This window comes from Eucalyptus grandis, chromosome 5 (genome assembly GCF_016545825.1).
Source record: "Eucalyptus grandis isolate ANBG69807.140 chromosome 5, ASM1654582v1, whole genome shotgun sequence".
Taxonomy (NCBI): domain Eukaryota; kingdom Viridiplantae; phylum Streptophyta; class Magnoliopsida; order Myrtales; family Myrtaceae; genus Eucalyptus; species Eucalyptus grandis.
This window is the reverse complement of record NC_052616.1, coordinates 60,985,369-61,013,221: the sequence shown is the minus strand read 5'-3', so window position 1 is coordinate 61,013,221 and position 27,853 is coordinate 60,985,369. Positions and strand designations below refer to the sequence as shown.

The window sequence follows — 27,853 nt, the reverse complement described above, 5'->3', positions numbered from 1 at the left end:
ATGAAATCGGGTTTCTCATCATAAAATGGAAGTTGTTGAAAAAGGAAAGCTAGGATTTCCATAGGAAGTTGATTTTGTGATGACCGGAAGTGATTGATATATCTTCAGATATGGCTGGCATCTTTTCTCAAAGCAAGAACTTTTGATTGATTAGGTAGATGTGATTCCAAATTTTGGAGAACTGCAAGAGTTTTGCTTTATGCTCAGATAATCCGGCATTTTGAAACTGACACGCGTAAACACGATAACATATGCGTGAAGCACAACAGATAAAAACACTCGATTTTTTATTAATTTAAAAAGGTAAAGCTCGTTACGAAAGAGAATCACACTAATATAAGTCCTGATCGTTCAATAATGAAAGATAATTAGAAAGCTAATAGAAAATGTAAATAAAATCTTTATAGTCCAGAACCTAATTACCCTAATCTCGGGAAACATTTATCAAACTAGAGGGCAACTCGGGTAGGCTCTGAAGCTTATCGCATCCCGCTATGTCGAGTTCCTGGAGATGAGAAAGGCGGTGAAAACTTGGAGGTAGGCCAGAAATCCCAGTGCAGGTCAGTCTCAGGATTGCCAAAGACGACAATCTCGAAATGCCGTCGGGATTCCCCCTCTAAAATTGGGCATAACGAGAAATCTATCTCTTCCAGCTGCTCCAAATTCAGTATAGCTTCAGGAAACTTCCGTATGAGAGTATCCCTCATCCTAAGCAGTTTCATGGCTTTCAAATCCTTGACTGACGGAGGTAACTCCTGAATCGCAGTGTGAGATAATTCCAGGGATTGCAATGACTTGAGGTTCCCTATTCCATCTGGAAGATTGAATAGCCTTCGACAGTTCTTCAAAGATAGCGTGTTCAGTTTCTTCAGCAATCCAATGGACATCGGGAGGGTGTGGATTGCAGTGCCATCTAGAGCTAGATATACGAGGGACTGCAAGTACCCGACTGAATCGGATATTTCAGTCAGGTTTTTACAATTTCGAGCACTGAAAATTTTGAGCTTCATCATGGAATCTTTGGGGAAACTAATCCGTGAAATGGAAGTTCCATCGATCAGCAGCTCTTCCAAGCCTCTCATGGGACCCCAATCTGGCAATTTATAGAGGAAACTGCACCCCTTCATATTCAAATAAACCAAATTCTCAGATCACCAACTGTTGGAGTGGCCCTCAACTGGCGACAAGGAGTTAGGGTCAAAACTTTCAGTTTCCTTGCCGGCAAAGATAAATAGGATATGATGGTAAATGTTGAGTTCCGAGAAATACATCGTCAAAAGAGAAAATGAGAAAAGATAGTAAATTCATTTCGTACCTCCTCAGAAAACTTCCAACCACCCCAGTCTTCGTGAACCCGACTGTCTGGCGATTGATTGTAAAAAACCTCGGGCCGTGCACACCAAGAAAGCCACCTTAATTCCGGAAGAAGAACATTAAAGCTTCCCTGGTTATTAGCCCGATCCAGCTTGAGGCACGTCAAGTATGGTAAGCTAACAGGTTGATCATATTTAAAAATGGTATTCCCTTCGGATCCATCACCAAAATTGAGCCGGAGGGCTTTGACTTTCTCAGTACCCTTCAATCAAGCAAAACAAAATTAACTAATAAAATAGCTGTCTTTTAGCATCATGACACTCAATGAATAATTGAACAAAACGGATCAACAACACTATCAATTGGCAGCTAAAGAAGAAAAGATGTGGCAGAGTGCTCGCAGAAGTTACCTTCCTTCTTTTCAGTAGCGGTGCATCTTTGCGATTGCACAGCCAACTGCGCTTAAAAGGTTCATTGCGGTTTTCATTCTTGACAATTTCCTGGCCAAACTTCTTCAGTATTTCATGCATGAGTAGTTTTTTATCCTCTCCAATTTCAACAAAACACCTTGCTTGAAGAGCTTGAATTGATGTAGAAGGAAAATCATTATCGACACCCCACATGTTATGGGGGATTCTCTCGTCCATTCCATTAGAGAAGCATGCTATATCAATAAATATCTGCTGTGCACTCTCATCTAGGTTGTTGTAGCTCTTCTCCAAGGCTTCTCGGACTCTCTTGTGAGGAGCAACTTCCAATGCAGTCAATGTTTCCCTCCACGCTTTCTTTGATTTTACAAGAAACAGAGATGAACCTGTCACTTCGAGTGCTAAAGGAAGCCGGCCAGTAGCTGCAACAATATCTGTTGACAGTTTGTTGTAATCCTCATGGGGAGAATCCGTTCCAAAAGCATGCCTATGGAACAATTTCAGAGCTTCATCTTGCTTCATTGGTTCAAGGACAAAAATTTCTGCACCATTGATGTTTATCAGGACGTCTTGTGTTTGCGATGTTAGAATGACCCTGCTCCCTGGGCCAAGCCAATCAAGCTTTCCGACTAATGCACTGAGCTGTTCATGATTAGTCACATCGTCAAGGAGAACGAGGACCTTCACGGTGCAAAAGTTTTTCCGAATATGAAGCAGAGCTTTCTCAGAAGAATCAGACTTTTTGGCATTTCCTTTATCAAGGTCAGAAATTAGATTGTTCTGAACAGACAAGATGCCGTGATGATCAATTTCAGCTTGGATCTCCCCAAGAAAGCTACAGGCATCGAACAGATGATAAAGTTGATTATAAACATATTTGGCCAGAACCGTCTTACCCACCCCGGGGATGCCAAATATTCCTAACACCGTTACACTTGAGTCCCCAATTTTAACCGCTTGCCCATTGCGGTAGTCAACCTTCAGCTTAGCCATTATGCCTTGCACATGAGAGTCGACTCTAACTAATTGTTTCGGCACAACTAGGTCCTGCTTCTTCAGCATCTGCTCAACTTGGCAGACAATTTGCCTTACGACTCCGCCATGAGACCTGCCAAATGTATATCGAATAAATAGGACATGGAAGAGGAGGATTGAAAGCGAAAGAAAACCTATTTGTGCATTATGCCGCCATTGTCAGTGTTATAATAACGAATATGTAATTGGATATGCTTTAAACCTAGTTTTTTTTTTAACAGATTTTAAACCTAGTTAATTTTAACTCAAAAGTAGGCAAGATACAAGAAAAAAGTAATCTCAAGCCAGAGCATGTCATGGAAATTACACTTCACTTTTTTCGTGGAGATGGTGTCCCTCCAACTCTCCGATCCGATGGAGAGGAGGGATACAGTTCTGCTTTTCGTGCTCATCCAAGGCCCTCTCAAAAGGGCCGCTGCAGTTGCGTACGTCCGACGGGTCGATATAGTAGAAGATGGGGATGATGATGCGATTCTTATTGTCCATGCACTCCACCATTTGCTCCAATTCCAGGAGACAGCTCTCGCTGGACGCATACTCCTTGGAGATGATGGGTATTGATATCTTGCACTGCTCTATCACCTGGATCGGCCGGGGGAAGGTTTCTTCGCCTCTCTCCAGCTCTTCCTCATCTCTAAAGACGCTAATCCCAACATCAGTCAACATGGTGTACAAGAAATCCGCGAAGCCCCTGCGCATGTCCGCCCCACTAAAGCTCAGGAATACTTCCTTTTTATCATTAATCCAAGATCAGGCTCTACCAAATTTTGGACGCCACTGAATTTGCTTGGAGATTAAGTTCAAGTCAGAAGGCATCCAAAGTTCAAACTCAAACTCAACACATTAATTAATGAAAAGCATTACGTATACACAAGTTAACTAAGATAAAACGTCCTAATTTCCTTGGAGTCACTAGCGTGTATAATGGCAAAATTATGTGAAAACAAGATTGCATGGACCCTATAGCCATAATTGTTAAGAGATTAAAAGTTGACCGATATCTTGGGGCTGGATTCCTCAATTATTTAACTAAAATCAAATTTCTGATCTTATATAAATTTGATTTTGAGTACTATCACTACTCTTAATTGTTAACTGAAATAAAATAAAATAAGGAGACATTTAAATCAATAGTGACGGATGCAGAAATCTCACTCCCTCCTACTGTTTGCTCTAATATGTAATAACTGAGTAGAGTTCCGTTTTTTATATGTTTTTATGTGAATTACGACTCAGACGAAGAAAGTTTGATTTTCTCCCCTTTTATCTATAATCCGAGATCAGATTCCGCCAAAATTTGGATTCCACTTAATTTGCTTTGAGATCAAGTCCAAGTCATCAAAGATCCAAAAGTCAGGCCATGCTAGGTCAGATTTCATTACGGGCTCAAACTCCGGAGAATAAATTAACAAAAAGCATCAAATATGCTTTACTTAACTGAGATAAAATGTTTCGATCAAAAAAAAAAAAAACTGAGATAAAATGTCCTAAGTCCTTGGGAATGGGCAGTCAAATAGTGTGTATAATGGCGAAATTAGGTGAAAATCAGATTGCATGGACTTGATAGCCATAATAGTTGGGATATAAAAAGTTAAGAAATTTCTTGAGCTGGGTTCCAGATTCGAATAAAATCGAATTTCTAATCTTCCGTTGCATTTGGTTTTAAGTATCATCATTACAAGTATTATCAATACCACCATGCTTAAGTTTCAACTAATAAAATATAAAAATAAATAAATTAAGGAGTCATTTAAGCCGAGAGTGATGGGTGTAGAAATTTAACCCATGAGGTTAAGAAAAGATCAAATTTATCTATAATAATACCAAAGTTAGACTTGGAGAGGGCAGATATACTTTTATGCAAACTTTCATATAAATCGCAGCATATTTCTCACGAAAACTTGCACTAAGCACTCAGTGGCAGGGGCAACAGGCCAACGAACCTCCCTTTCTATACGTCATTAAGCGCGGATATGGATGCGATACAAAACAGCACAACCCTCTTTGTGCGTGTGTGTGTGGCAATTGGTTGGAGCAAACATTACATGTAGACCTGTGAAACAAGGGTATAAGGTCAGGTTCAAGTCAAATCGAAAATGATCCGACCTAAATTAACCTATATAATTTGTTTTGACTTATTTTTATGTAATATAAATTTGGTGACTCATATCTAACCCATCCGGTCCGACTTGTATTGTTAAAACGCTTCCATACATAATCCAATTTAAAAAAAACTCATACCCAAATCAAGGCAAGAGTGCATAGCGAGCGAGCACCAGATCGAGGCATAGAGGTGCATTAAATCTGAATAAGTTGTGAATCTATTTAACATCCATATTATTTTAAGTTTTACCATTATAAATTCAATTATGATCCATTTGCCGAATATAATTAACTTATATAACAATTCATGCCATGAACTATGGGTTAAAAAATGAATCTATGACCTATTTTTGATAAGTCTAATTACATAGATGAATAGCAAATCAGTTACATTAAGTTAAACTAAACTTTCAGATTAACCTTTTGATTACTCTAACTTAATATTCAATATGAAATATCACCCGCCTAGCTAAGAATCTTCGAACACACATACATGCCCTACACTAAAGTCTTCTTTCTCTGTCCAAGGCTTGAAATAATTGTTCCCGCTCCCGTGTGTCATGTTGAAACTTTTATGCTGGCGTAGATCCTCCACGTTATGTAAAGACTAACACGCAAAATAGTTCTTCAAGAAGAAAGTACATCTGACTTGGGCGTCCCTGCAGGATTATCTTGGTATGTACGTACAAATCAGCTATACTTTCAAGGGCACAATTTGCTTAGGTAACAAAATGAATAATATTTCCAATGAAATAACTTGCTAATAGAAGGACGTGATTAGGTAAAATAAAATTATAAACTTACATTTCTCCAAATACAAAAAGAAAATCATGGCTATGCACATAATTCCTACAATTCCTAGGTTTGAATAGTTTTATTGCCATAGTTGTGCACGAGTTCATTGCAGTTGTGCGCATGATTTGTCTACTTCCTAGATTTGAACAGCTTCATCAGCATGGTGGTACACGTGATTTCTCTAATTCCTTTCTCTAATTCTCTCTGATTCCTAGATTTGAACATCATTATGGTTGTGCAAATAATTTATCTAATTTCTAGGTAGATAATGATAGTTGTACGCATGATTTCTCTAATTTTTTTCTAATTTCTATATTTTAGTGGCTTCATCATGGTTATGTACATGATTTCTTCCTTTCTCTAATTCCTAAGTTCGAATATCAACATGCTCGTGTACCTGATTTCTTTGAACATCATCATTTTGTGCGAATGATTTCTCTAATCCCTTTCTCTAACTCCCAGGCTGGAACATCATCATTGTTGTGTGCATGATTTTCTAATTCCTTTCTCTAATACTTTGATATAAGGATAATTATTTAAAAAAATGTTATAAACCTATTGTAATTATGTCAATTTAGTCTTAAACTTTTTGGGCTAATTCAATCCTAAACCTTTAGCAATTGTGTTGATTCAATCCATCTGACCAATTTTTTTCCGATTGGTGTTGACATGGACGTTGGCTGGCTGATGCTAAAGTAGATAATTTTTAACAAAATATTTTATTTTTAAAAAAAAATTATGATTTTTTTTCTTTTTTCCCCCACACTGCTAGCAATGCTCGCCAACCACTAGGCGAGAGCCGTGAAGCCCTCATCTGCTGTTGGTGAGGGTTGCGGCCCTTGTGACCCTCGCCCAGCCTCACCTAGATCTAGGCGAGGCTTGGAGGCTACGGGTGAGGCGACTTTGCTCAGATTTGGGCAAGGCTAGCCTTGCTTGGGGGTTGCGGCAAAGGCGGCTATGGTCTCGCTAGCAGCTAGCGAGGCCATAGCCACCTTTATCCACGGCTAGGGAGGCTGGCCTCACTAAGATTTAAGCAAGGCTGCCTTGCCTGAAGCCCCTAGGCCTTGCCTAGATAGAAAGGAAAAATGATACTAGTTTTTGTAGATAGAAAAGGAGAAAAAAATACTATAAATGTCATAACTTTTGTATGATATTCATTTTAGTGCTTGAATTTTTCGTTGAATTATTTCAAGGCCACATTGCAGAAAAAACAATCACTTATATACCTTTAGCAACAACATCTGGCAAAAAGATTTATGTCGCCTTTTTATTATAAAAAAACCACATGGAGGATGAGGTGGCCTTTAAGAATATCTGACTTTTTTTAATCATTGATGGGGGGAAACCTAGGGTTTTATTTTGTTTAATCATAGAATTTGAACCACTGCCATGCCTTTCTTATAAATAACTTGGATTTTTGCTAGCTGTTAAGTGTTTGATGTGATTAGTTAAACCATGCTTATGATTCAATGGCAAGAATCAAGCGAGAGGAATACGAGGACCGAGCATGTCTCTATTCTCGATTTCTTTTTCCGATTGCTTGAAGTGGTAGCGATTCTTCACCTGCTCTTCCAAATTCATCTCCCGGTACCTCCTCAATGGCATCTGCAAGGTTCGTTTACAAAAAAGATGAATAGGCCTAACCCTGAGGTCATTTGGAAGAGATAAAGAGTTTCGTTGTTAGTAGTTTCGCAATCTAATTGTGTAATTTGTGGATAATCATGACAAGAAAAGGGAAAACCCTAGGCTTATGAGCTTTGAAGAAAGCTCAATCGAGTAGCAGCAAGGCCGAACTACAATTCCCGATAGGTCAAATAGCTCGACTTAAGGCCGGCAAGTACGCCAAGCATGTCAGCGCTAAAGCTTTGGTCTACCTCACTGCCACCCTCCAGTACCTTGCAATTGAGGTATGGTTTTACTGATTTCATGATTCAGCTTCTTTACGTTCTTTATTAATTGAGAGTCTAATTGATTTTGATTTTGCAAATCATCCAAGGACTAGTCAGTTAGGGTTCAGGCTTGTTTGTCAATCTACTATTGCTATCTCTTTGTTCGATTTCATGGCCTAAAGGAATGTGATTTGTGTTAGGGAAATCCCTTATGATGTTTTGAAGATGACAAAATAAATCAAAGGCTACTAACATGTTTGATGGTTGAGTAATAGACCATGCAGATAATAGAACATGTAGAGGATATTATCAAAGTCTCGAAGACTCGGACTCGAGACTCAAAGTCGAAGACTGTCAGACTCAAGACTCAAAGTCTGAAGACAGACTCTATGCTGAAGCTGAACTGGGTACAGACTCAGATTGTAAAGTCTACAGACTCAGATTGTAAAGTCTCAAGACTCATATCGTAAAGTCTCAAGACTCATATCGTAAAGTCTCAAGACTCAGACTTTACATCCAGATTCAATGAATCGTAACTCAAGCCCAATCATACAACGGCTAGTGATCTGGTTTGGATTCCACATCAAGATTGATTTGATTGAAGACAAGATCTTTCTATACGAAGAAGCTTTACTTATGGAAACCAAGATTTCGTTTGTATGGGCGATCGGAATCAATTTGGGATTTTACCTTTGTCACTCAACGGCTACCAAATCTTCTAAGATACAGAGCTGTCCAATGGGTATATTGGAAGACGATTCTCCGGGATGCTGTCCAACGGTAGTTTGGAAGTGGAGGAGTATTTAAGAAGATCATGGACCGATGAGCAAGTAAGAGACGGAGCGTAGAATTTATAATTCCAAAGTCTAAGCGACTTTAGATCATATACTTGTCTCTTGAGAGCTTAAACGTTTGTAATCGTGAGAGAAATACCAAGAGAGTGACTTAGTGAGATAGTGTGATCTACTACTAAGTGTTTGCACTCGAGTTGTAATCTCTTGTTGATTGCATAGTGGAATCCAGCCAAGAAGGCTGTTATCGTGGGAGAGTGGACGTAGGCTTGGATTAAGCCGAACCACTATAAATCTTGTGTTCTTATTCTCTTCCCTAACTCCTTTATTTTGTTCATACTAGCACTCTCAATTGGTATCAGAGCTAAGTGCTCGATTTATAAAAGTGTTTTTACTTTTGAGCTAAAGATTCTTTATGGCTAGTATGTTGGCACCAGGTCTTATGGAAGGGCAAAGCAACACAAGGCCACCATATTTCGATGGAAGAAAATACAAGCAGAATGGCCAGAAAAGAACAAAAAAGAAGAAGATGATGAACAAGAAAATTTATGCTTGATGGAACATTCAGAATCTGAGTCTGATCAGACATAGACTCAGAATCAAAGTCTCATTCAGAACCAGACTCAGAATCCGATGAGGAAATCAAGGGGAGAAATCGAATCCAAAAGAAAAGGAAAAGAATCGTGATCACCTCAAAAAGGCAACAAATTGAGGGGGAGCTTTGATCAATTATGGAAAAATCTTTTTGATTGATCGTGATCTTATTATGGATGGAAGGAAAGGTAATTGTGTCAGAATTTATTCTACAAAATCCGGTTAGTGCATCTCTTATTACCTTTTGTCATTAACAAATCTCATATTGATATTATCATTTTATTATGACAAAAAATGGTACGTGAATTTTATGATGCATCCGTGATTTTTATTGGATATTTGCTGATATAATCGAAGTGAGCTATATTGCATATCTTTAATATTCGATTTACTTTATAAAAGCTGATTTGTGAAAATTGTGATTCATGCAAGATATTTGTTATCATTCTCTACGTGAATCCATTATCGCTTTTTGATTATGACAAAAAGGGGGAGAAGATATGAATATGCATATGTGCTGATTCGTTGATATTATCTATGGCATAATATTGAGCTGCGATTATTTTTCTATATATTCTTATGCTCAATTTATTTGCTATCTTCTGATATCCTTTGATTTAAATTAATATTTTTAAAAGCATGTTTACAAATCTGCATATTCAGAGATTGTTTTGTCATCATCAAAAAGGGGGAGATTGTTAGGGAAATCCCTTATGATGTTTTGAAGATGACAAAATAAATCAAAGGCTACTAACATGTTTGATGGTTGAGTAATAGACCATGCAGATAATAGAACATGTAGAGGATATTATCAAAGTCTGAAGACTGCCGACTCGAGACTCAAAGTCTGAAGACTCGAGACTCAAGACTCAAAGTCTCGAAGACGAGACTCTATGCTGAAGCTGAACTGAGGACGAGACTCAGATTGTAAAGTCTACAGACTCATATTGTAAAGTCTCAAGACTCATATCGTAAAGTCTCAAGACTCATATCGTAAAGTCTCAAGACTCAGACTTTACATCCAGATTCAATGAATCGTAACTCAAGCCCAATCATACAACGGCTAGTGATCTGGTTTGGATTCCACATCAAGATTGATTTGATTGAAGACAAGATCTTTCTATACGAAGAAGCTTTACTTATGGAAACCAAGATTTCGTTTGTATGGGCGATCGGAATCAATTTGGGATTTTACCTTTGTCACTCAACGGCTACCAAATCTTCTAAGATACAGAGCTGTCCAATGGGTATATTGGAAGACGATTCTCCGGGATGCTGTCCAACGGTAGTTTGGAAGTGGAGGAGTATTTAAGAAGATCATGGACCGATGAGCAAGTAAGAGACGGAGCGTAGAATTTATAATTCCAAAGTCTAAGCGACTTTAGATCATATACTTGTCTCTTGAGAGCTTAAACGTTTGTAATCGTGAGAGAAATACCAAGAGAGTGACTTAGTGAGATAGTGTGATCTACTACTAAGTGTTTGCACTCGGAGTTGTAATCTCTTGTTGATTGCATAGTGGAATCCAGCCAAGAAGGCTGTTATCGTGGGAGAGTGGACGTAGGCTTGGATTAAGCCGAACCACTATAAATCTTGTGTTCTTATTCTCTTCCCTAACTCCTTTATTTTGTTCATACTAGCACTCTCAATTTGTGTTCATGGTTTTTGTACGTTCTCAAATTCCTAGGCTTGAACGGTTTCATCATCATGGTTGTCCATATGATGGTTGTGCGCATTATTTCTTCATTTCTCTAATTCCTAGATTTGGAGATCATCATTGTTATGCACATGATGGTTGTGCGCATAATTTCTTCATTTCTCTAATTCCTAGGTTTGAAAATCATCATGGTTGCACACAAGATTTCTCTCATTCCTGTGTTGAATGGTTTCAACATTATGGCTTTGCACAAAATTTCTTCTTTTCTCTAATTTCCAGGTTTGGACATTATTATGGTTGTGCATATGATGGTTGTTTGTATGATTTTTTACTTTCTCTAATTTCTAAGTTTGAATGGTTTCATCATAATAGTTGTGCATATGATATATTCCTTTCTCTAATTCCCAAATTTGGACTCATCATGGTTATGAGCATAATTTCTTACCTTTCTCTAATTCCAAGGTTTGAACATCATCAAGGTTGTGCACATGATTTCTTCATTTCTCTAATTCCTAAGTTTGGACATCATCATGGTTGTGCAAATGATGATTGTGTGTATAGTTTCCTTCTTTCTCTAATTCCTTGGTTTAAACATTATTGTGGGTGTATAAATGATTCAATAATTCCATTTTCAATGGTTTCATCATCATGCTTGTGCATATTGTTTCTTCCTTTTTCTAATTCCTAGGTCTAGATATCGTCATGGTTGTGCACATGATTTCTCCCTTTCTCTACTTCCTAGGTTAGGACATCATCATGGTTGTGCACATGATGGTTGTGTGCATAGTTTCTTCATTTATCAAATTCCTAGGTTTGAATATTATCATGGTTGTACAAATGATTCACTAATTCCTTTTTCAATGGTTTCTGCATCATGCTTATGCACATTATTTCTTCTTTTCTCTAATTCTTAGGTCTGAACATCATCATAATTGTACACATTATTTCTTCCTTTCTCTAATTCTTAGATTTAGACATCATCATTGTTGTGCACATGATGGTTGTGCGCATAATTTTTTCATTTCTCTAATTCCTAGGTTTGAAAATCATGGTTTCAACATTATGGCTCTGCGCAAAATTTCTTCTTTCATCTAATTTCTAGGTTTGGACATCATTATGGTTGTGTATATGATGGTTGTATGTATGATTTTTTACTTTCTCTAATTTCTAAGTTTGAATGGTTTCATCATCATAGTTGTGCATATGATATTCTCCTTTCTCTAATTCCCAAATTTGGACTCATCATGGTTATGAGCATGATTTCTTACCTTTCTCTAATTCCAAGGTTTGAACATCATCAAGGTTGTGCACATGATTTCTTCCTTTCTCTAATTCCTAAGTTTGGACATCATCATGGTTGTGCAAATGATGATTGTGTGTATAGTTTATTTCTTTCTCTAATTCCTTGGTTTGAACATTGTTGTGGGTGTATAAATGATTCACTAATTCCATTTTCAATGGTTTCATCATCATGCTTGTGCATATTGTTTATTCCTTTCTCTAATTCTTAGGTCTGGATATCGCCATGGTTGTGCACATGATTTCTTCCTTTCTCTACTTCCTAGGTTAGGACATCATCATGGTTGTGCACATGATGGTTGTGTGCATAGCTTCTTCATTTATCAAATTCCTAGGTTTGAATATTATCATGGTTGTACAAATGATTCACTAATTCATTTTTCAATGGTTTCTTCATCATGCTTGTGCACATTATTTCTTCCTTTCTCTAATTCCTAGGTCTGAACATTATCATAGTTGCACACATTATTTCTCCATTTCTCTACTTCCTAGGTTGGGACATCATCATGGTTGTGCACATGATGGTTGTGTGCATAGTTTCTTCTTTTCTCTAATTCTTAGGTTTGAATATTATCATGGTTGTACAAATGATTCCCTAATTTATTTTTCAATGTTTTCATCATCATGCTTGTGCACATTTTTCCTTCCTTTATCTAATTCCTAGGTCTGGACATCATCATGGTTGTGCACATGATATCTCTAATCCTAGGTTTGAATGGTTTCATCATCATGGCTATGCGCATGATTTCTTCCTTTCTCTAATTTGTAAGTTTGAACTTACCATGGTTGTGCACATGGTTTCTCTAATTTCTATATTTAAATAATTTCATCATCATGGTCGTGATTTGAATGGTCACAATAGAGAGTTTGGTAAGATTGATAGTGCTTGAAAGAATGGTGGTTATTCTAGAACTTGATATTACTCTGGAAACGTAATTTAAGTGCCATTTGTTAATGGGCCAATCACTCATAGACAAGAGACATAAATGGGCTGTACTCAACGTACTCAATGTTGTTTATATATTCAGCAGTAGGGCCTTCAAAAAATCAATATGAGGATTGAAGTAATGGACTAAGTTCGGAATAGAATTATAGAATCAACATAAATATATGAATAAACAAACAAACATGAAAGCCTATAATCGAACCAAACCAGACACGATAACATCAATTAAATTGATCTTTTCACTGAACAAGTCAATCTAGCAATGCCTTATAACACATAAATCTAAAATGCTGGAGAACAAAGATATTGCCAAATAAACAATGCAAAAATTGCGCCACAAAAGATCAGATTTTCCGTATGCTTAGAAATTTTTCATAGACAAAAGGACTAAAGGATACTATAGTTTAGTTACAATACGCAAAGTTTCTTAGATCTGCTTTGTCAAGTTCATCTTTGAGAAAACAAATTTCATAAATCTTCCGATAGTGATTTCTCAATAACAAAAAATCATAGCATTAGAGATCTTAAGTTTTTAGTTCTTATTTGTAAAGTGGTATTTAAACCTATGAAGAGTATTCTAATGCACTAGAATTCTTTTTCGGGAGCTAGACATGTTAATTGTCCAAGCCCAAGCCCGCTCAAGGCCATATTATATACATGTTTTCGATGAACCTCGCTTAGTAATGGAAATCCAAAGAAGTAAATTGGGATCTTGCTATTATATGGTTATGTAAAGTTTAGAATTAAGGAGCAAAACCGAACGTAAAAGCCCAGTTTGTCGATTGGCTGGGGCGAACCCAGCCCGGCATAGAAAATGGCCATGAAAGTGGAGCTAAACTAACGGGCTCTTTTTATTGTCTTCTTACTCTTTCAAGTTTCCAGAATGAAGTAAAGGGAATCGTGTGTAAACAAGTCAATCTTCTTCCTCCTCGTCCCTGGGTGAGGTCAATCCTTGCCATGGTTGGGCGAGGTTGGCCTCACTCGATGTCGCCTCTAGCCAATTGCTAGAAGAGAAGATTAAAAGAAAAAAATTAAAATATTTTCACAAATTGTCTACATCAACGCAATCCATGCTACGTAGGATAGCTAATGTCCATATTAGCCAATTTCTACCAAAATTAGTCGGAAGGATTCAATTGACAAAATGTAAAACAATTTATAACTCAATTGACAAAAATGAATGATCTACAATTGAATTGATATAAATGTAATAAGTTTATGACTTTTTAAACATTTTTTTTCGTATTAATGTCCTTGATTAATAATTGCTGCTAGGGATAAAAACTTGCTTGTTCCTCCTACTCATCCACTGAGAGGCGCTGCCATGGTGCTATTTCGACCTGTCACATGGTGGTCACCTAAGAGTTTATGTCCGTTAATGGCACGGTGATAGTGAGATTTGGGTAGATTTGGCCACCGCAAACCATGATGTTCACCTTGCTTGGGCGACCACCCAATAATGACTGAACCCCGAGACGACGCCGGCAACCAGCAGTGATCGAGTTCCTTCGACTCTCCGTGTCTCATTCATTCGCATGTTCTCTGTCATTTGTAGCAGTGGTTGTTAGACGCAAATTGCGCAACCCCAAGATCTCCATAACCTGAACAATAACATGCATAATTGAGTAGAAAGGTTAACGCACCTGGATCCATCGAACATAAAGCGGAAGCAGAAAAGGGATTACCCACATACAAAGGGGATCCACACATCAAGTCATTCTCCTCTATTGCTCTCCGTATCACTGGCTCAATGAGGCGGCCCCCTCACGTGTAGCGTTAGATAAACGCACCTTAGGTGAGGATACATGTGAGAATTAGGGTTAGAGGAGAGACTTGAGCACTATTTATAGGTTTCCAGCCAGTCCCCCTCATTACGGGCCAGGCTCAACTCGGCCCACACTAGCCAACCCATATTAGACTAATTAAGAAATCTTCTATCTCACCTTAGACCAACCCTGTTTTACGGTAACCGTAAAAACAGTAAATTACAATGTCAATTAATTTAGTCCACATCAGGAAAACTCTTACATTCTCCCACTTTGACTATATTAATTGAAATCGTACTGTATGTGTGCACATTTGGTCCAGAGATAATTCTTCATAGTCAATCCTATCCCATAAAGTCTTAAACACCGAATCATGGCGGTAACTGCATGTATACACACAGAGCCTTCCATGGTCACGAATGTTCTCAACTTTATTGATATGGATTCAATATGGTAGTGTGTTAAATGGATAACATCTCTCATAGAGAGATCCCATTTGTCAGTCACCATTTTCTTACCTTAGGTGTCACAAAAACTTGTGCCACTAGAGAATGCTTTATAGTTCCAATGAATCCACATATGTCTTGTCCTTATGGTTAAAATTTCTTTATGTATCACAAAACATATGCACAAGGCTAATAATCGGATACCCGGATGCCCCTAGCCTTCACTCAAGGTTTATACAATTCCTTGAGACTTTATAAATATGTATTCAACATAATAACAACACATTCAAAATATTTCATTGAATGCAAAAGTTGATACATATCAAATCGTTACAAAGTGTAACGAACACAGATGAAAAATTTATCAAAATAAAGCCAAAATAGCTCTCACTAAACAACAGTATCCGAAGATACTCCTAGGCCCATGCTAATGACATATCACTCAAATACACATGGGCGTATGCCTTTAGTTAGTGGATTTTCAATCACATCATTTGTGAAAATATATTATATTAAAACGTTACCTTTATGTATCGTTTGCTTTTGGTAAAAAATTTTGATCACCATATATTTAGACCCATTGAGACATCTGTAGTAAATAAATAATACTACAAATTTGTTATCTCAATATAGTCGTATGTATCTATTCATAAAGTTAAAACAATCAACTCTTTCATGAAGTTCTGAAGCCTAAAAGCCCAAGTAATAGCCTAAAAGAATGTTACTAACACTGCTTATATAATAGAAAATGACATAGAACTTTATTTACTGCACTTACTGCTAACATAAATATGTATTCCGTTATTGATTACATGTCACCAGAACAGCCAGCAAAGTTTACATCTAAATATCCTAATAATTACAAGAATTGAACATGTCTGTAAATTAGCATATAATCTCTTGTCTTCTTTAAGTACCTTAAAACCTTCTTAACAGCAACCCAGTGATCATGTCCTGGATTTGACCGATATCTGCCTAAAAGTCCCATCACAAAGACAATATTTAGTCTAGTGTAAATTCGAGTATACATTATACTCTTAAGTGCACTGACATAAGGTACTCCATTTAATTAGATTTTCTCAATATTTAAATAAGGACAATGTGATAGATTTAATCCATCACCCTTAACAATAGGAGCAATTCCTAACTTGCAATAATGTATATTGAATATTTTCAATATATAATCAGCAAATGTCCTTCGAGAAAATCTAATATCATATGGCAAAAACAATTCTTATAGACCTTAGTACAAATGATATAAGATGTCTCAAGGTCACAACTTGTAAGCAAAATATTATGTACATAAAGTATGAGAAAAATAAATTTCCTCCCACTAACTTTGCAGTATATTGAATTACTTTGTTCCCAATTGAACAAAATAATAATACTATGAAACTTTAATAATATTGTCTGGAAACTTGCTTAAGACTATAAATAAGACTTTTCAGTCTACACACAAGTTTACTTGAAACATTTGTTGCAAAATTCTCCAATTGAACAATATAGATTTTGTATATATTTGGCGTAACTTTATATCAAAATAAATTATTAATACTATGTTCACTCTGAAAGAATATTTAAAGAAATAATTATTTCTTTACTCTAAACAATCCACCCCTCTTTCAGAGCGAAAACTTTAGTTACCAATTTGGCTTTAAATTCCACAATCTTTCTTTGAAATTATTTTAGTTTTGTACGCCAATTTGCAACTAATAAACTTGTGATATTTAGACAAGTCAGTAAGTTTCCAAACATGTTTCATAGATTGTATATCGCATTTTATGGCATCTAATCATATACTTGATTGAGGATAAGAAACAATATTTATTTATGTCGCTAAATCAACCATGTAGTGGATATTATAGTCATGGTCTCACAAATAGACTATATAGTCTAATGGAATAACTGATCGTCTTTTCCTAACAAATCTCCTTAATAAAGTTATCACCACTTCATTCTGCACTTGAGAGATTTAAGAAAATTTCATCATAAACTATATCAGGAATAGTACCTTGAACCTCAACAAGTTTAGTCTATGGTACAGGAGATTCCATAATTATCTGTATAGATAAAGACAAAAACATAGTAACCTCCATCATACTATTATTTTTAATAGTCTAAGAGCAGCTATCATATACAATTACGTCAATATTTAGAAACTTTATAATATGTGATTCCATAATTCTTATACTTTCTTTAGGGTCATAAAATCAATACCCCTTTAACAATTTAGATAAGATACAAAATAATTTCAAGTGAATCTTTTGTTAGGATTTTCAGGCATAATAATTAAGTTACCACCCCAGAATCTACCAAGTATTTGACAAATGACCCTTTAAGCTATTTCGCATTGTCATACTTGCCAAAATACTCATGGCCACTGTTAAACCTGACAACCTTTTAATCATATACGAGATGTATATGTCATTAGGACTTAAACACAATCTTTGCAGATGTGTCATAATTTCAATATCAGACAAGACATAATTTTAAGCAACTAAGGCTTCCATCATCTTATAGCAGTGCAGTATGCAGGCAAACCTCTTTTCAAGTGTTCCAGAATGGAACGCTTCATGGACAGTAAGCAAATTCAATTGCTATTTTCTCAAGCAACAAATCATATGTCCACAACTTAAAATTTGAAGCAGTAAAAACCTCAATAATAATGAAATTATTAATTACAGAAAAGGTGACTGAAAACTAAGCAATGTATATAATTAGCATCATGTGAACACTGTGTAACTTGACATACAAGTACACATCCAGAGAGTTACACACATAATCATATAATCACCTTTGGCATAATACATGACATGCAGTTATACACTCCCCACATGATAGCGGTTATGAGAATATATTCCAATTCTTCGTGAATTCATCACCTTTGGACATATGAATCACTAGAATTAGTCACTCCTCCACCATACTATCATGTATCCCTCCATGAACTAATACACAATCACCTCCTTTGGGAGTATGACTACGTATTAGACCAGGAGACATCCCAATCATCATACGAGATCGAAATTTCTCAAACCCAATCAAGCGTGCCACTTTGGCGGTCACTACTCAATTGAATCATTGAAATTCTCTCATACTAAGGATATAAACTTTATTCCTCACATACACCATATACATGTGATTTTTAACTTTAGTAATAGGGGCAATATATCACTAAAATCACATATCATGCTAATTACATTACTTTATTTATTAATAAAAAATTAATCATACATATATATATATATATAGCGAACCTGAAAGACAGATTCCAATGAGATCATTGATCATAGTAACACAAGAAAATTCTCATAGAAGCAGCATCTTATGCACCCCGATTACTGATTATTAAAATAACATTAAAAGAATGCCGATCCAAAGGATCCCTCACAAGTCAATATCAATAGCAATACAGGGTACTCCAGATTGACAAGCTTGATAGCTGATCAACTATTGCTCATGAGTTTCATAAGGCAAAACATGACTCTAAAGCCAATAGCTAATTTATTAGCCAATTTTTAAGTAACAAATTATCATTGTAATCAGCCAGTGGCCTATTAATTAAGTCAAACCAGAGAACCAAATATCTAAAAAATTCAACAGTAGATACAATTGCTCTGCGTAAATATTGTCATACTCCTTAACCATAAATATATTCAACTTGATAGATATTAACAAGTGACCAGATGAGTTCATGTACAATATACAGTAACTTAATTGACATGCATTACCCACATTCAGCAGATGTGTTAATCGGTACAATCAGTTTGGTCACGAGTTCTTAAGACGTCCATCATTCAAAGATTACCAGCGTGTCAAGGAGTATGCTTGAGCAACAAAAGTTTCATAAACTTTACTGTTTCTCATCAACTCAATACATAGCTCAAATACTATCACATACTGATTGTATCTCATTAAGCCAGCTTCAGTTCACAATAAAGTTTGATTTTTATTGATGAATCACACCTTTATAATGATTATGTGATAACATACTAGTAACCCATCACCTGTATTTCCAAAATCACAGAAAAATATAAGGACAAATACGCAAAAATTCATTTAAAATACACGTATTTAGGGTTCCGTATATATTTTCACATCCATAAAATTATCAAATATATAAAATAAATATACCATGAGATAGGAAATAACCATACGAGTCCAACGCCGCCAGACACGCGCTGATCGGAGACTCCACGCGCCCACACGCGCCACTTGAGTGCGCGGCGCGTGGATATCACGCGCAGCGCCCTTTCGACGCCCAGGAGGCGCGTGGCCGCGCGTGGGGGCGCGTGCAGCCTCCTCCGGCGACGCGCTACCGACCGTCTTGCTCTTCTCGTCGAGCCGAGTCCGAATTTGTGATTTAATTTAATTTTTATTGAACAAAAAATCTCGAAAATCATAAATTAGGGCTAATCTGTACAAATTAGGGCTAATCCGTACAAATTAGGGCAAACACTTTATGCATTCAAGTTCTAGGGTTATGTTGGCTCTAATACCACATGTTAGACGCAAATTGCACAACCCCAAGATCTCCATAACCTGAACAAGAACATGCATAATTGAGTAGAAAGATTAACGCACCTGGATCCATCGAACATAAAGCGGAAGCAGAAAAGGGATTACCTACATACAAAGGGAATCCACGCATTAAGGCATTCTCCTCTATTGCCCTCCGTATCACTGGCTCAATGAGGCGGCCCCCTCACGTGTAGCGTTAGGTAAACGCCCCTTAGGTGAGGATACATGTGAGAATTAGGGTTAGAGGAGAGACTTGAGCACTATTTATAGAGTTTCCAACTAGTCCCCCTCATTACGGGCCAGGCTCAACTCGGCCCACACTAGCTAGCTCATATTAGACTAAGTAAGAAACCTCCTATCTCACCTTAAACCAACCATGTTTTACGGTAACCGTAAAAACAGTAAATTACAATATCAATTAATTTAGTCCACATCAGAAAAACTCTTATAGTGGTCGCCATTGAAAAATGGCCACCACCACAGGAGGCTAGTCACTTCCTTCACTGCAGTACCTAGTTATTATTATTATTGTTGTTGTTGTTTACAAATCTTACGCGGTTTAAACATTTTCCAAGTTCATAATCGTTGCGACTGACCCGAAGGTGAATCTCTAAAAGAAAAGCTAATAAATTACAAAGCAAAATACTTTACGTGGACTCTTTCAAAACCATACTAGTCGCAACATTTAAGTTTCGATTTGATCAATTTAACATGCAATTTCATTTCTTTTAGTGTTGACGCCAAATTTTTGGCGTCTATATTTAGCATTTATTGTATAAGAATATTTGGAGTTGGTCCCAACTCCTAAACAAAATTACCATTAGCATAATTCATATTTTCCATCATATGTAAATCGCATAGCCCTAGCACCACGTTATCACATACAATTGTACGTGTGATTGAAAGGACTTGTTAGAGATGTGATCGGCCATAGTGAGTTTAAACTTCACACTCAACTCCTTGAGAAGGAAGTGCTCTGCACCTGGTTGCGCCTTCACCGCCGCACACGAAGTCCCATTGATTGCTGTCGCCAGCCGCAACAGCCTCACGGCAGCACTTCCGTCCATTGCAATTCGCGCCCACGCCCTCTCTGTTTGCTGCCGTCCCTGCTTTCCAGCAGCAGGCGCCACTGTTCTGCTCCTGGCGACGTTGTTGCAGAGGATCACCGCTGCTGTCCCGCTCGCTGGTGGCTCCAAGTTGCTGCGTGTGTAGATTCTAGACGTGTTGCTCGTGGTTCCAATTATCGCCATGTCTGCTCTGTTGCTGCACCTCGCGTTGTTGCCGCTTCCTGTGGTGGAGTTGCCGTCGCTGCTACCGTCCTTGCACGCCACGTAGCCTTCCCGGCAGCACCCTTGTTTGATGCTGCACAGAGAGAAGAAAATTTATGCCAAGGAAGTAGAGTGGTGGCGGTGATTAAATAATCAAGTGAAGACAAAGGGAGACGTGGCTCAAAGAACAACTCTCACTATATTTTACAATTTAAATATCCAAGATAGTATTCACTTCACCCTGTTTCATTTTGAAAAAATGGAAGTTGGATCTTTTTAGTCTCAATAACTTCAATCATATTGGTTCCAAAAATTAGCATATCATCAATATATAAAATGAAACATTTGGTTGAAGTAAATAGGAAGATCACCATATGGAGAAGTTAGATCTGCTAATGCACCATAGTCTTTAGTGAATTTAGAATATATGTACGTATAAGCACTATTATTAAAATCATTAGACAATATGATTGAATAAAATTTTTCATGCCATTGATTGGGTTCTTGCTTAAGTCCATAAAGAGATTTAACCAATTTGCATACTTTCTTTTCATTTTTAGGAAGAACAAAACCCTTTAGGTGTTTCATGCAAATTTTCTCATTTAAATCTTTATTCAAAGATGCAGTTTTGGCATCAATTTGATTAATGCAAAGATGATAAATGAATGCTAATGCAAAAATAAATCGAATAGATGTTATGTGTGCACACAAACATATGCATCGGAAATTGAATTGCAAATGCATGGCAATGACGCATTCATGAACCACATAAACACGAGAAGAGGATCAATTTCACAAGATAGCAACGCCTTATTTTCGGATATTTCGATGAAAAAAGATTTACAAGAAATCCACCATTGGACACCGAATAAATGTGCACGACTCAGAGTAAGGGCGACATGGCCACCGGGAAAAAGAGGCAGCCTATTCAAGAATTGTACTTACAGTTAACAGCAACAAGTAGCTTGAGGCAACAAGACACCGGTTCTCCGTTCGATTGAAATCGACAGAATTTCACAAAGAGGAGGACACCTTCTCTATATGCGCATCCACACCCGTCGGACGTCTCTCTCTGATGATCAACATGGACGGACATGGGAACACATTGAGATACAGAGCAACAAAGAACGAACAAAAAAAAAATGCTCCGATTTTCGGTCTTAACAACAATGAAACATAAGCAGAATTGAGTCTACTCGATAATGAGATTATTGATCCACATCGCTGCATCCTCAGATTTACACAAAAATCACAAACTACTTCGCAGAGATGTCGAAAGAGCATTTCAACAAACCGTTCATATGCATTGAAAAGTTTGAATTGAGTCAAGAGATCGAAATGATTTCTTGTCTGAAATCAGCATTTAGAAAAACAACAAAGTTACCAATCACCGACTAACATCCCAGATTTCTCAGAGATTTTCACGAAAGCATCACGACTAGCGCTCACCTTTAAGTTTTACGGAAAACAGGGCAAAACATGGAAGATGGTATTACCTCATCGACGAGACATTCTCAGCCACGATCAATAGTTCGGTTAGCGCAAGGAAACTCCGGGAAACATTGCTTGTGAAAGTGAGCAACGGCTATGAGGCTTCGGATTCGAACGACTAGCTTTGAATCTCCAAGACCAAGGACAGGACCGAACAGGGCATTCCTTGTGACAGACGAGTGAACATGGACGACACGCACTCCATGGAAGGCAACGATTGGCGATGAAGAGGAAGGAGGGAGTTTGACGGGAATCACCGAGAGAAAATCTTCCCTTTATCCATGCGTACCCATGTCACAGGAAGGACAGAATCCGCTGCGAATTTGCCTGACTCAGCATTCTAGAATATGAGCTCTCTCGTTTTCACTCCCACGCGCGTTCTCATCTTTTTGTGGGTCTTGGCCGCTCGATGGGCATGCTCGGCAGACGATTTGTTGGCGGTGGCGCGGGCATATGTCTAGATTTATGACTTTGATTGACTTTGATTCCATTGTTGCAGAAATAATTCCTTAAAATTATTGGGAAATAATTGATCGGGAAAAATGAAATCAGATTTTGAGACATAATAATACTCTATTTAATGAATTATTTGCCTCGCAACATTACTAATGGACAGAAATATTCCAGGATACAATAAAATCTCAAATGAAAATATTAGATAGCAATTTTAGTATTTGTTTAAAAGGTAAGAAAATATATCCGAACAGATACGATCTTTGAAATAACCGCAATTGTGGAAATAAAATCTGGAATTAATATATAAAAAATAGCGCATTGTTTCAATAGGACATTATGATTAATTTTATTATTATAATTCCGAATTTGAAGAAAAATTAATAATAATAATAATTGTTGATTAGTGTCGAAATTAGTCTATATGCAAACTCACATCTCTTTTATACGGAACAAGACATCTCTTAGTTTTACCACTCGTCGGGAAATTGCTGGACTCAGCTCTGGCAGCAAGCGCGGCAAGTGTGTAAAGGAGGTGGCGGACGTTATGCGCCGGAAGACAGGATGTTCTCCTCCCCTTGAAGGATCCCTCCTCTTTTTTACATGTGTAAAACTCTCTAGTCTATTGCCGAATTGGAACATGAATATATGGGCCCATAGTAAATAATTTAATAATCTCTCAATCTTATTTCACTTTCCAATATAGCTGAGCACGTAGTAATACTATGCCGATTGCTTCTTCCCTATTTGCCATGAATATTTTATTTGATTGTGAATCTCAAATTAATCATGTGCCCATAATCCCCTTATATTTTCGGTCCATATTTTCAAGAAAATATTTGCCACGTCTCTCCAATTTTTCAAATTAGTACCTTCCATAGGCAAGTTTTTGGCTCCTAGAAATGTTCCTGAGCTTGGCCGAATTTCCTCCCGCCACAGACTTAGTCCAATCAATCCAATTAAGTTCAATACTTTTCATTTAAAACCCATCCATTGTGGTCCAATTAATATGTAAATACATGGGCCTAGTTATCTACAAATGTAAATACTCCTAATATCTATATATAATTTAACTAGTATTTTTATTAAGGATTTAGGGTTGATCCCTAATTTTCTGTGAAGCAAATGTCTAAATGGATCGTCAAAAGCTAGGTGGTAGTAGTCATCCTACGTGATATGGCCGGTGCTAAGATTGACAATTCTTAATTATATTTTAATATTTTTCTAATTTATTTCTTTCCTTTTTTTTTTCTTTTTTTTTTTTTTTTTCCTTTCTGGCCATGGCTGGGTGGGCTAGCCTTTCTAGGGCAAGGGTTGCCCTCGCTTGCCACAAGGGAGGCCCGCCCGGATGAGGGCTCCCATTGCTAGATTTGATAAGGCTAGCTCTCATCCAAGCAAGGGCACCTTCACCAAACCTGACTTAGGCAAGGTCGACCCTCACCAAGTCTCTCCTATGGCAAGTGAGGGTAGGCAACCTTGCTCAAGTGAGGCTAGTTTGCTCAGTGGCCAGCCACCGACAAAAGGAAGAAAAAATAAAAATTAATAAACATTACAAAAATATTAAAATATCATTAAAAATTATCAACATTTGTGCTTATCATGCCACATAGGATGACTGATGTTTACATTAGTAATTTTTTGCCAAAATTGATTGGATTGACTCAATTGGCAAAATGTTAAAAGATTTTGAACTTAATTGGTAAAATTGAAATGTTTAGAATTAAATTGGCAAAAACGCAACAAATTGAAGACTTTTTGGACAATTTTCCCTAGGTTAGTACATGCACTAACTTATTCTACTAGCATAAGTGGACAGTTTTTATTTATTTATGTCCTGTTTGTATACACATTCGTTATTTGCTAATCAATATGAACTTTATCCATCATTTTGCAAAGGAAGATTGTGATTAAGCTTGGTTTGCAGGGCCCGAGATACAAGACCAGAGCACTTCAGAATGCAGCCACAGCCGATGGTGATAAACCCTAGAAATCATCATTCATAGGCAACCTATCCCATTACACAATCTAACCCCAAAAATATTTTTATCGTGTTATTAATATTTAACATTACTTCGCGAGAAGTACTATTTACACAATTGATATCGGAAAGATGGCTTTTTATCGTAATAATTTTTATTTTGTGCATATGTCCTGGACACAACATAAAACTGCTTTTGTCGTAATAATTTTTAAATAATAGATCTGCCTAGAACTAATTTAAAATGCTTCTATGTCATTGTAGGGGGAGGAATGTGTGGATTTTGATGAATAGCGTGAAGACGAGATGGTGGTGAAAGGAAAAGGAGTTGATGCAGTGAAGATTGTGAGCGAATTAAGGAAGAAAGTTGGGAGTTCTTGTGGATTAAACAAATGAAACCAAAAGATAAAACCAACATGGAATTCAAACCTTACTTTTCTAGCACATGTACTTTATCGATTTGCTCTTCGTGAACTATTTTATTAGTCGAGAAGGTGTAAAAGTTCTAAGTCGATGTTCTATGGTCGCGTGGATTTCTCTTCGTACCCGCACTCTAGATGGCACTTATATCTATGAAATAGTTTCTTTAGTCTATCCTCTATATAATCTATTCTTTTTCATCCGTTTCTAACATATTAGTACATCAGCAAAGTTTTTATAATCATTTTTTTTTACATATGATGGTTGTAGGCCTATGCGGAAAATAACAGAACTTGCAATCCAATATCAGATGCGAGAGAAAGAAATTACTTGAGAAAATTAATAATGAACAATAAGGATCTAGACATTTACATAGTTTGCTTCAAATGTTGATGCCTGCTCCATGAAAAGAGATTAATCTGTAGAATTATAAAGTTATAACGTTCATTTGCTTTTTTTTTTTTTTTATAGATAAAGTAAGATCTATTATCTCACAATTATAGAGTACTTACCTTTAAAAACTGACGAAGAGAAAATCCAAACACTACTCTGTAATCACCATTCAAACTTTACTTGGTAAACGCCAAATTCGAAATCACTCGCATGCTACCGGCTGGGCCACATTCTTCGAATCAGGTCGTGTCCTTCATGCGGGTTCACACTCGAAAATTATTTATTATCAATTCCATGATAACTATGTTACCAAAGGCTGAGTTGACTCAATATGAAAAGTTCATAAGAAAGCCAATGCTTTATTTTCTCACTACTTCTTACTTTTTCGAATAAAGCAATGGCTTGATCAAATTTCTTGCACAATACGCATATCTAACATGTTTAACATGCACGACTGACTTTAGTGGCCTTTTTTTTATTTTTTCGCAAGATTAGTAACGCTAGTGATATAAAAAATAATTCATAAACTAGAAAACCTAGTATTAGGCAAGTAGCCATATTCAATACCCAATTACGTCTCAACATTTTGTAATTTTCTCTTTTTGTAAATTTGATTGGCGTATCTGACATTATTCTTGACAAAAAGTTCATTGAAGTCATAAATTTTTCATCTACATTGTGCTCTAGAGATAAGGTCTATGTTCTTATTATTTGGGAATTTTTGTTAGGATTTTGCTAAAAAGTGCTCCAAGATATCTTGGAGGCATCCGGGAACAAGATTCATGAATAATTCCCCATATATTGTCTTTATAGTGTCACGTGCAATCGACATTTGGGAAATAAGAACATTTCCCATTAAATATGCTTAACACAGTTCGGAGTACCTATCAACAAGGTCCAAAAATTTAAAACGGTAAAACTAATTAAAGTTGTCTCCTATATTTAAGAGGGATTAAAAATTTAGATCAGGGCATTTTATTTTAGGAAAGTTCATAAAGGCTCTTCATTGGCTAAAAGTCAAAATCCAACTTGCTCGCCTACTTTATGAATAATTCCAGATATTGAAAATGAGCAAACTGCTATAAATTTACATGTAGCGAAAAATGAGCGAACTGTAATAGTTTTCTATCATACAACAATTCTTTCGAATATTTGATTTGTCCAGAAAAAATCGAAAAAATATAATAAAAAAATGTATATATGTATGTACGTATGTCAATACTCGTCATGCATAAGTCGGGCCTTGCATATAAAAGACTATTTATTTATTTATTTATTTATTTTTGTGTGAGGAAAAGAGTGGATTGCATATAAAAGACTACTTATAGACGTGATTATACCAAATAGAAGACGATGCAGGAAAAGCACACAAGACTAATCGGAGAAAATCAAGAAGAGTAAGCGGCACAAAGGACAACTATTAGGCACTCATAATTTGAATCCTTAAGCAATCTTTTTCACATATGGCATCAGTGTCCAATTCAAGAGTAGATTGGCTTCCTCATTATATAACCAATCGATCATCACACGCCAAATTTTTCGTAACGATGGAACTTGACCCTACATAATTAGTTTGGCTGGACTCTGAATTTTCACCCGGAGATGCACTCTTGACCCTAAATGGGCGGCCGGATTACCATTTCAATGCAAAACTAGGACAACAGTAGACAGCGTGGAACTTGCTGGGAACCATCGTAAGATTGATGGCGTCTCTGAGACAGAAGCTTCCCCTGCAAATGCTTGGGTTGCCTTGTGCGAGAAGCCGGGGATTACACGTCATCAACTGGATGGAAAAATATTAGGAAATGATTAAGTGACTGTCCTCAATTTTTATTTGAACAACTGTGCTTAAGTTGTTAGAATTGTTGAAATAATAGTTGTTTCTTTCTACACATTTTGTTGATTTGGTTTTCCAGTTATCTTAGTCTTTAGGAGTTAGTAGAGTCACATTTAGCTAATTTGTGTGTTAGTTGTCCTAGTTTTTAGGAGTTAGTGGAGTAAATACTTTATGCAGAACATTCGTAGTTATGAGTCCTATTTTAGTGGTCTTTTTATGTTATGTATTTGTCTTTGTAAAAGACTTCAATGTTCTAAATGAAAAAGAAGAAGCTTCGGCCTCATCTCTCCTCCCCTTTAGCTATTCTACAGTGGTATCAAAGCCTATGAGAAGAGTGAGAGAGTTTTAAAAAATAAATAAGTAAAAGAGGTTTAGAGGTGTGAGATACCTTCGTGAGATAATTGCAGCAACAACATTTCCAATGGCCAC

At 36.8% G+C, this 27,853-nt stretch overlaps 1 protein-coding gene across 1 annotated transcript; it reads right to left on the bottom strand.

Moving 5' to 3' along the window:
• Positions 1–479: 479 nt before the first annotated feature.
• Positions 480–3,476, bottom strand: LOC120294095 (disease resistance protein RPV1-like). The gene is made up of 4 exons (XM_039314017.1): positions 3,085–3,476; positions 1,725–2,850; positions 1,316–1,576; positions 480–1,121 (listed from the first exon to the last, which is right to left on the bottom strand). Exons 1-4 carry the CDS (start codon positions 3,474–3,476, stop codon positions 480–482), a joined length of 2,421 nt encoding a protein of 806 aa, XP_039169951.1.
• Between the last annotated feature and the right edge of the window lie 24,377 nt (positions 3,477–27,853).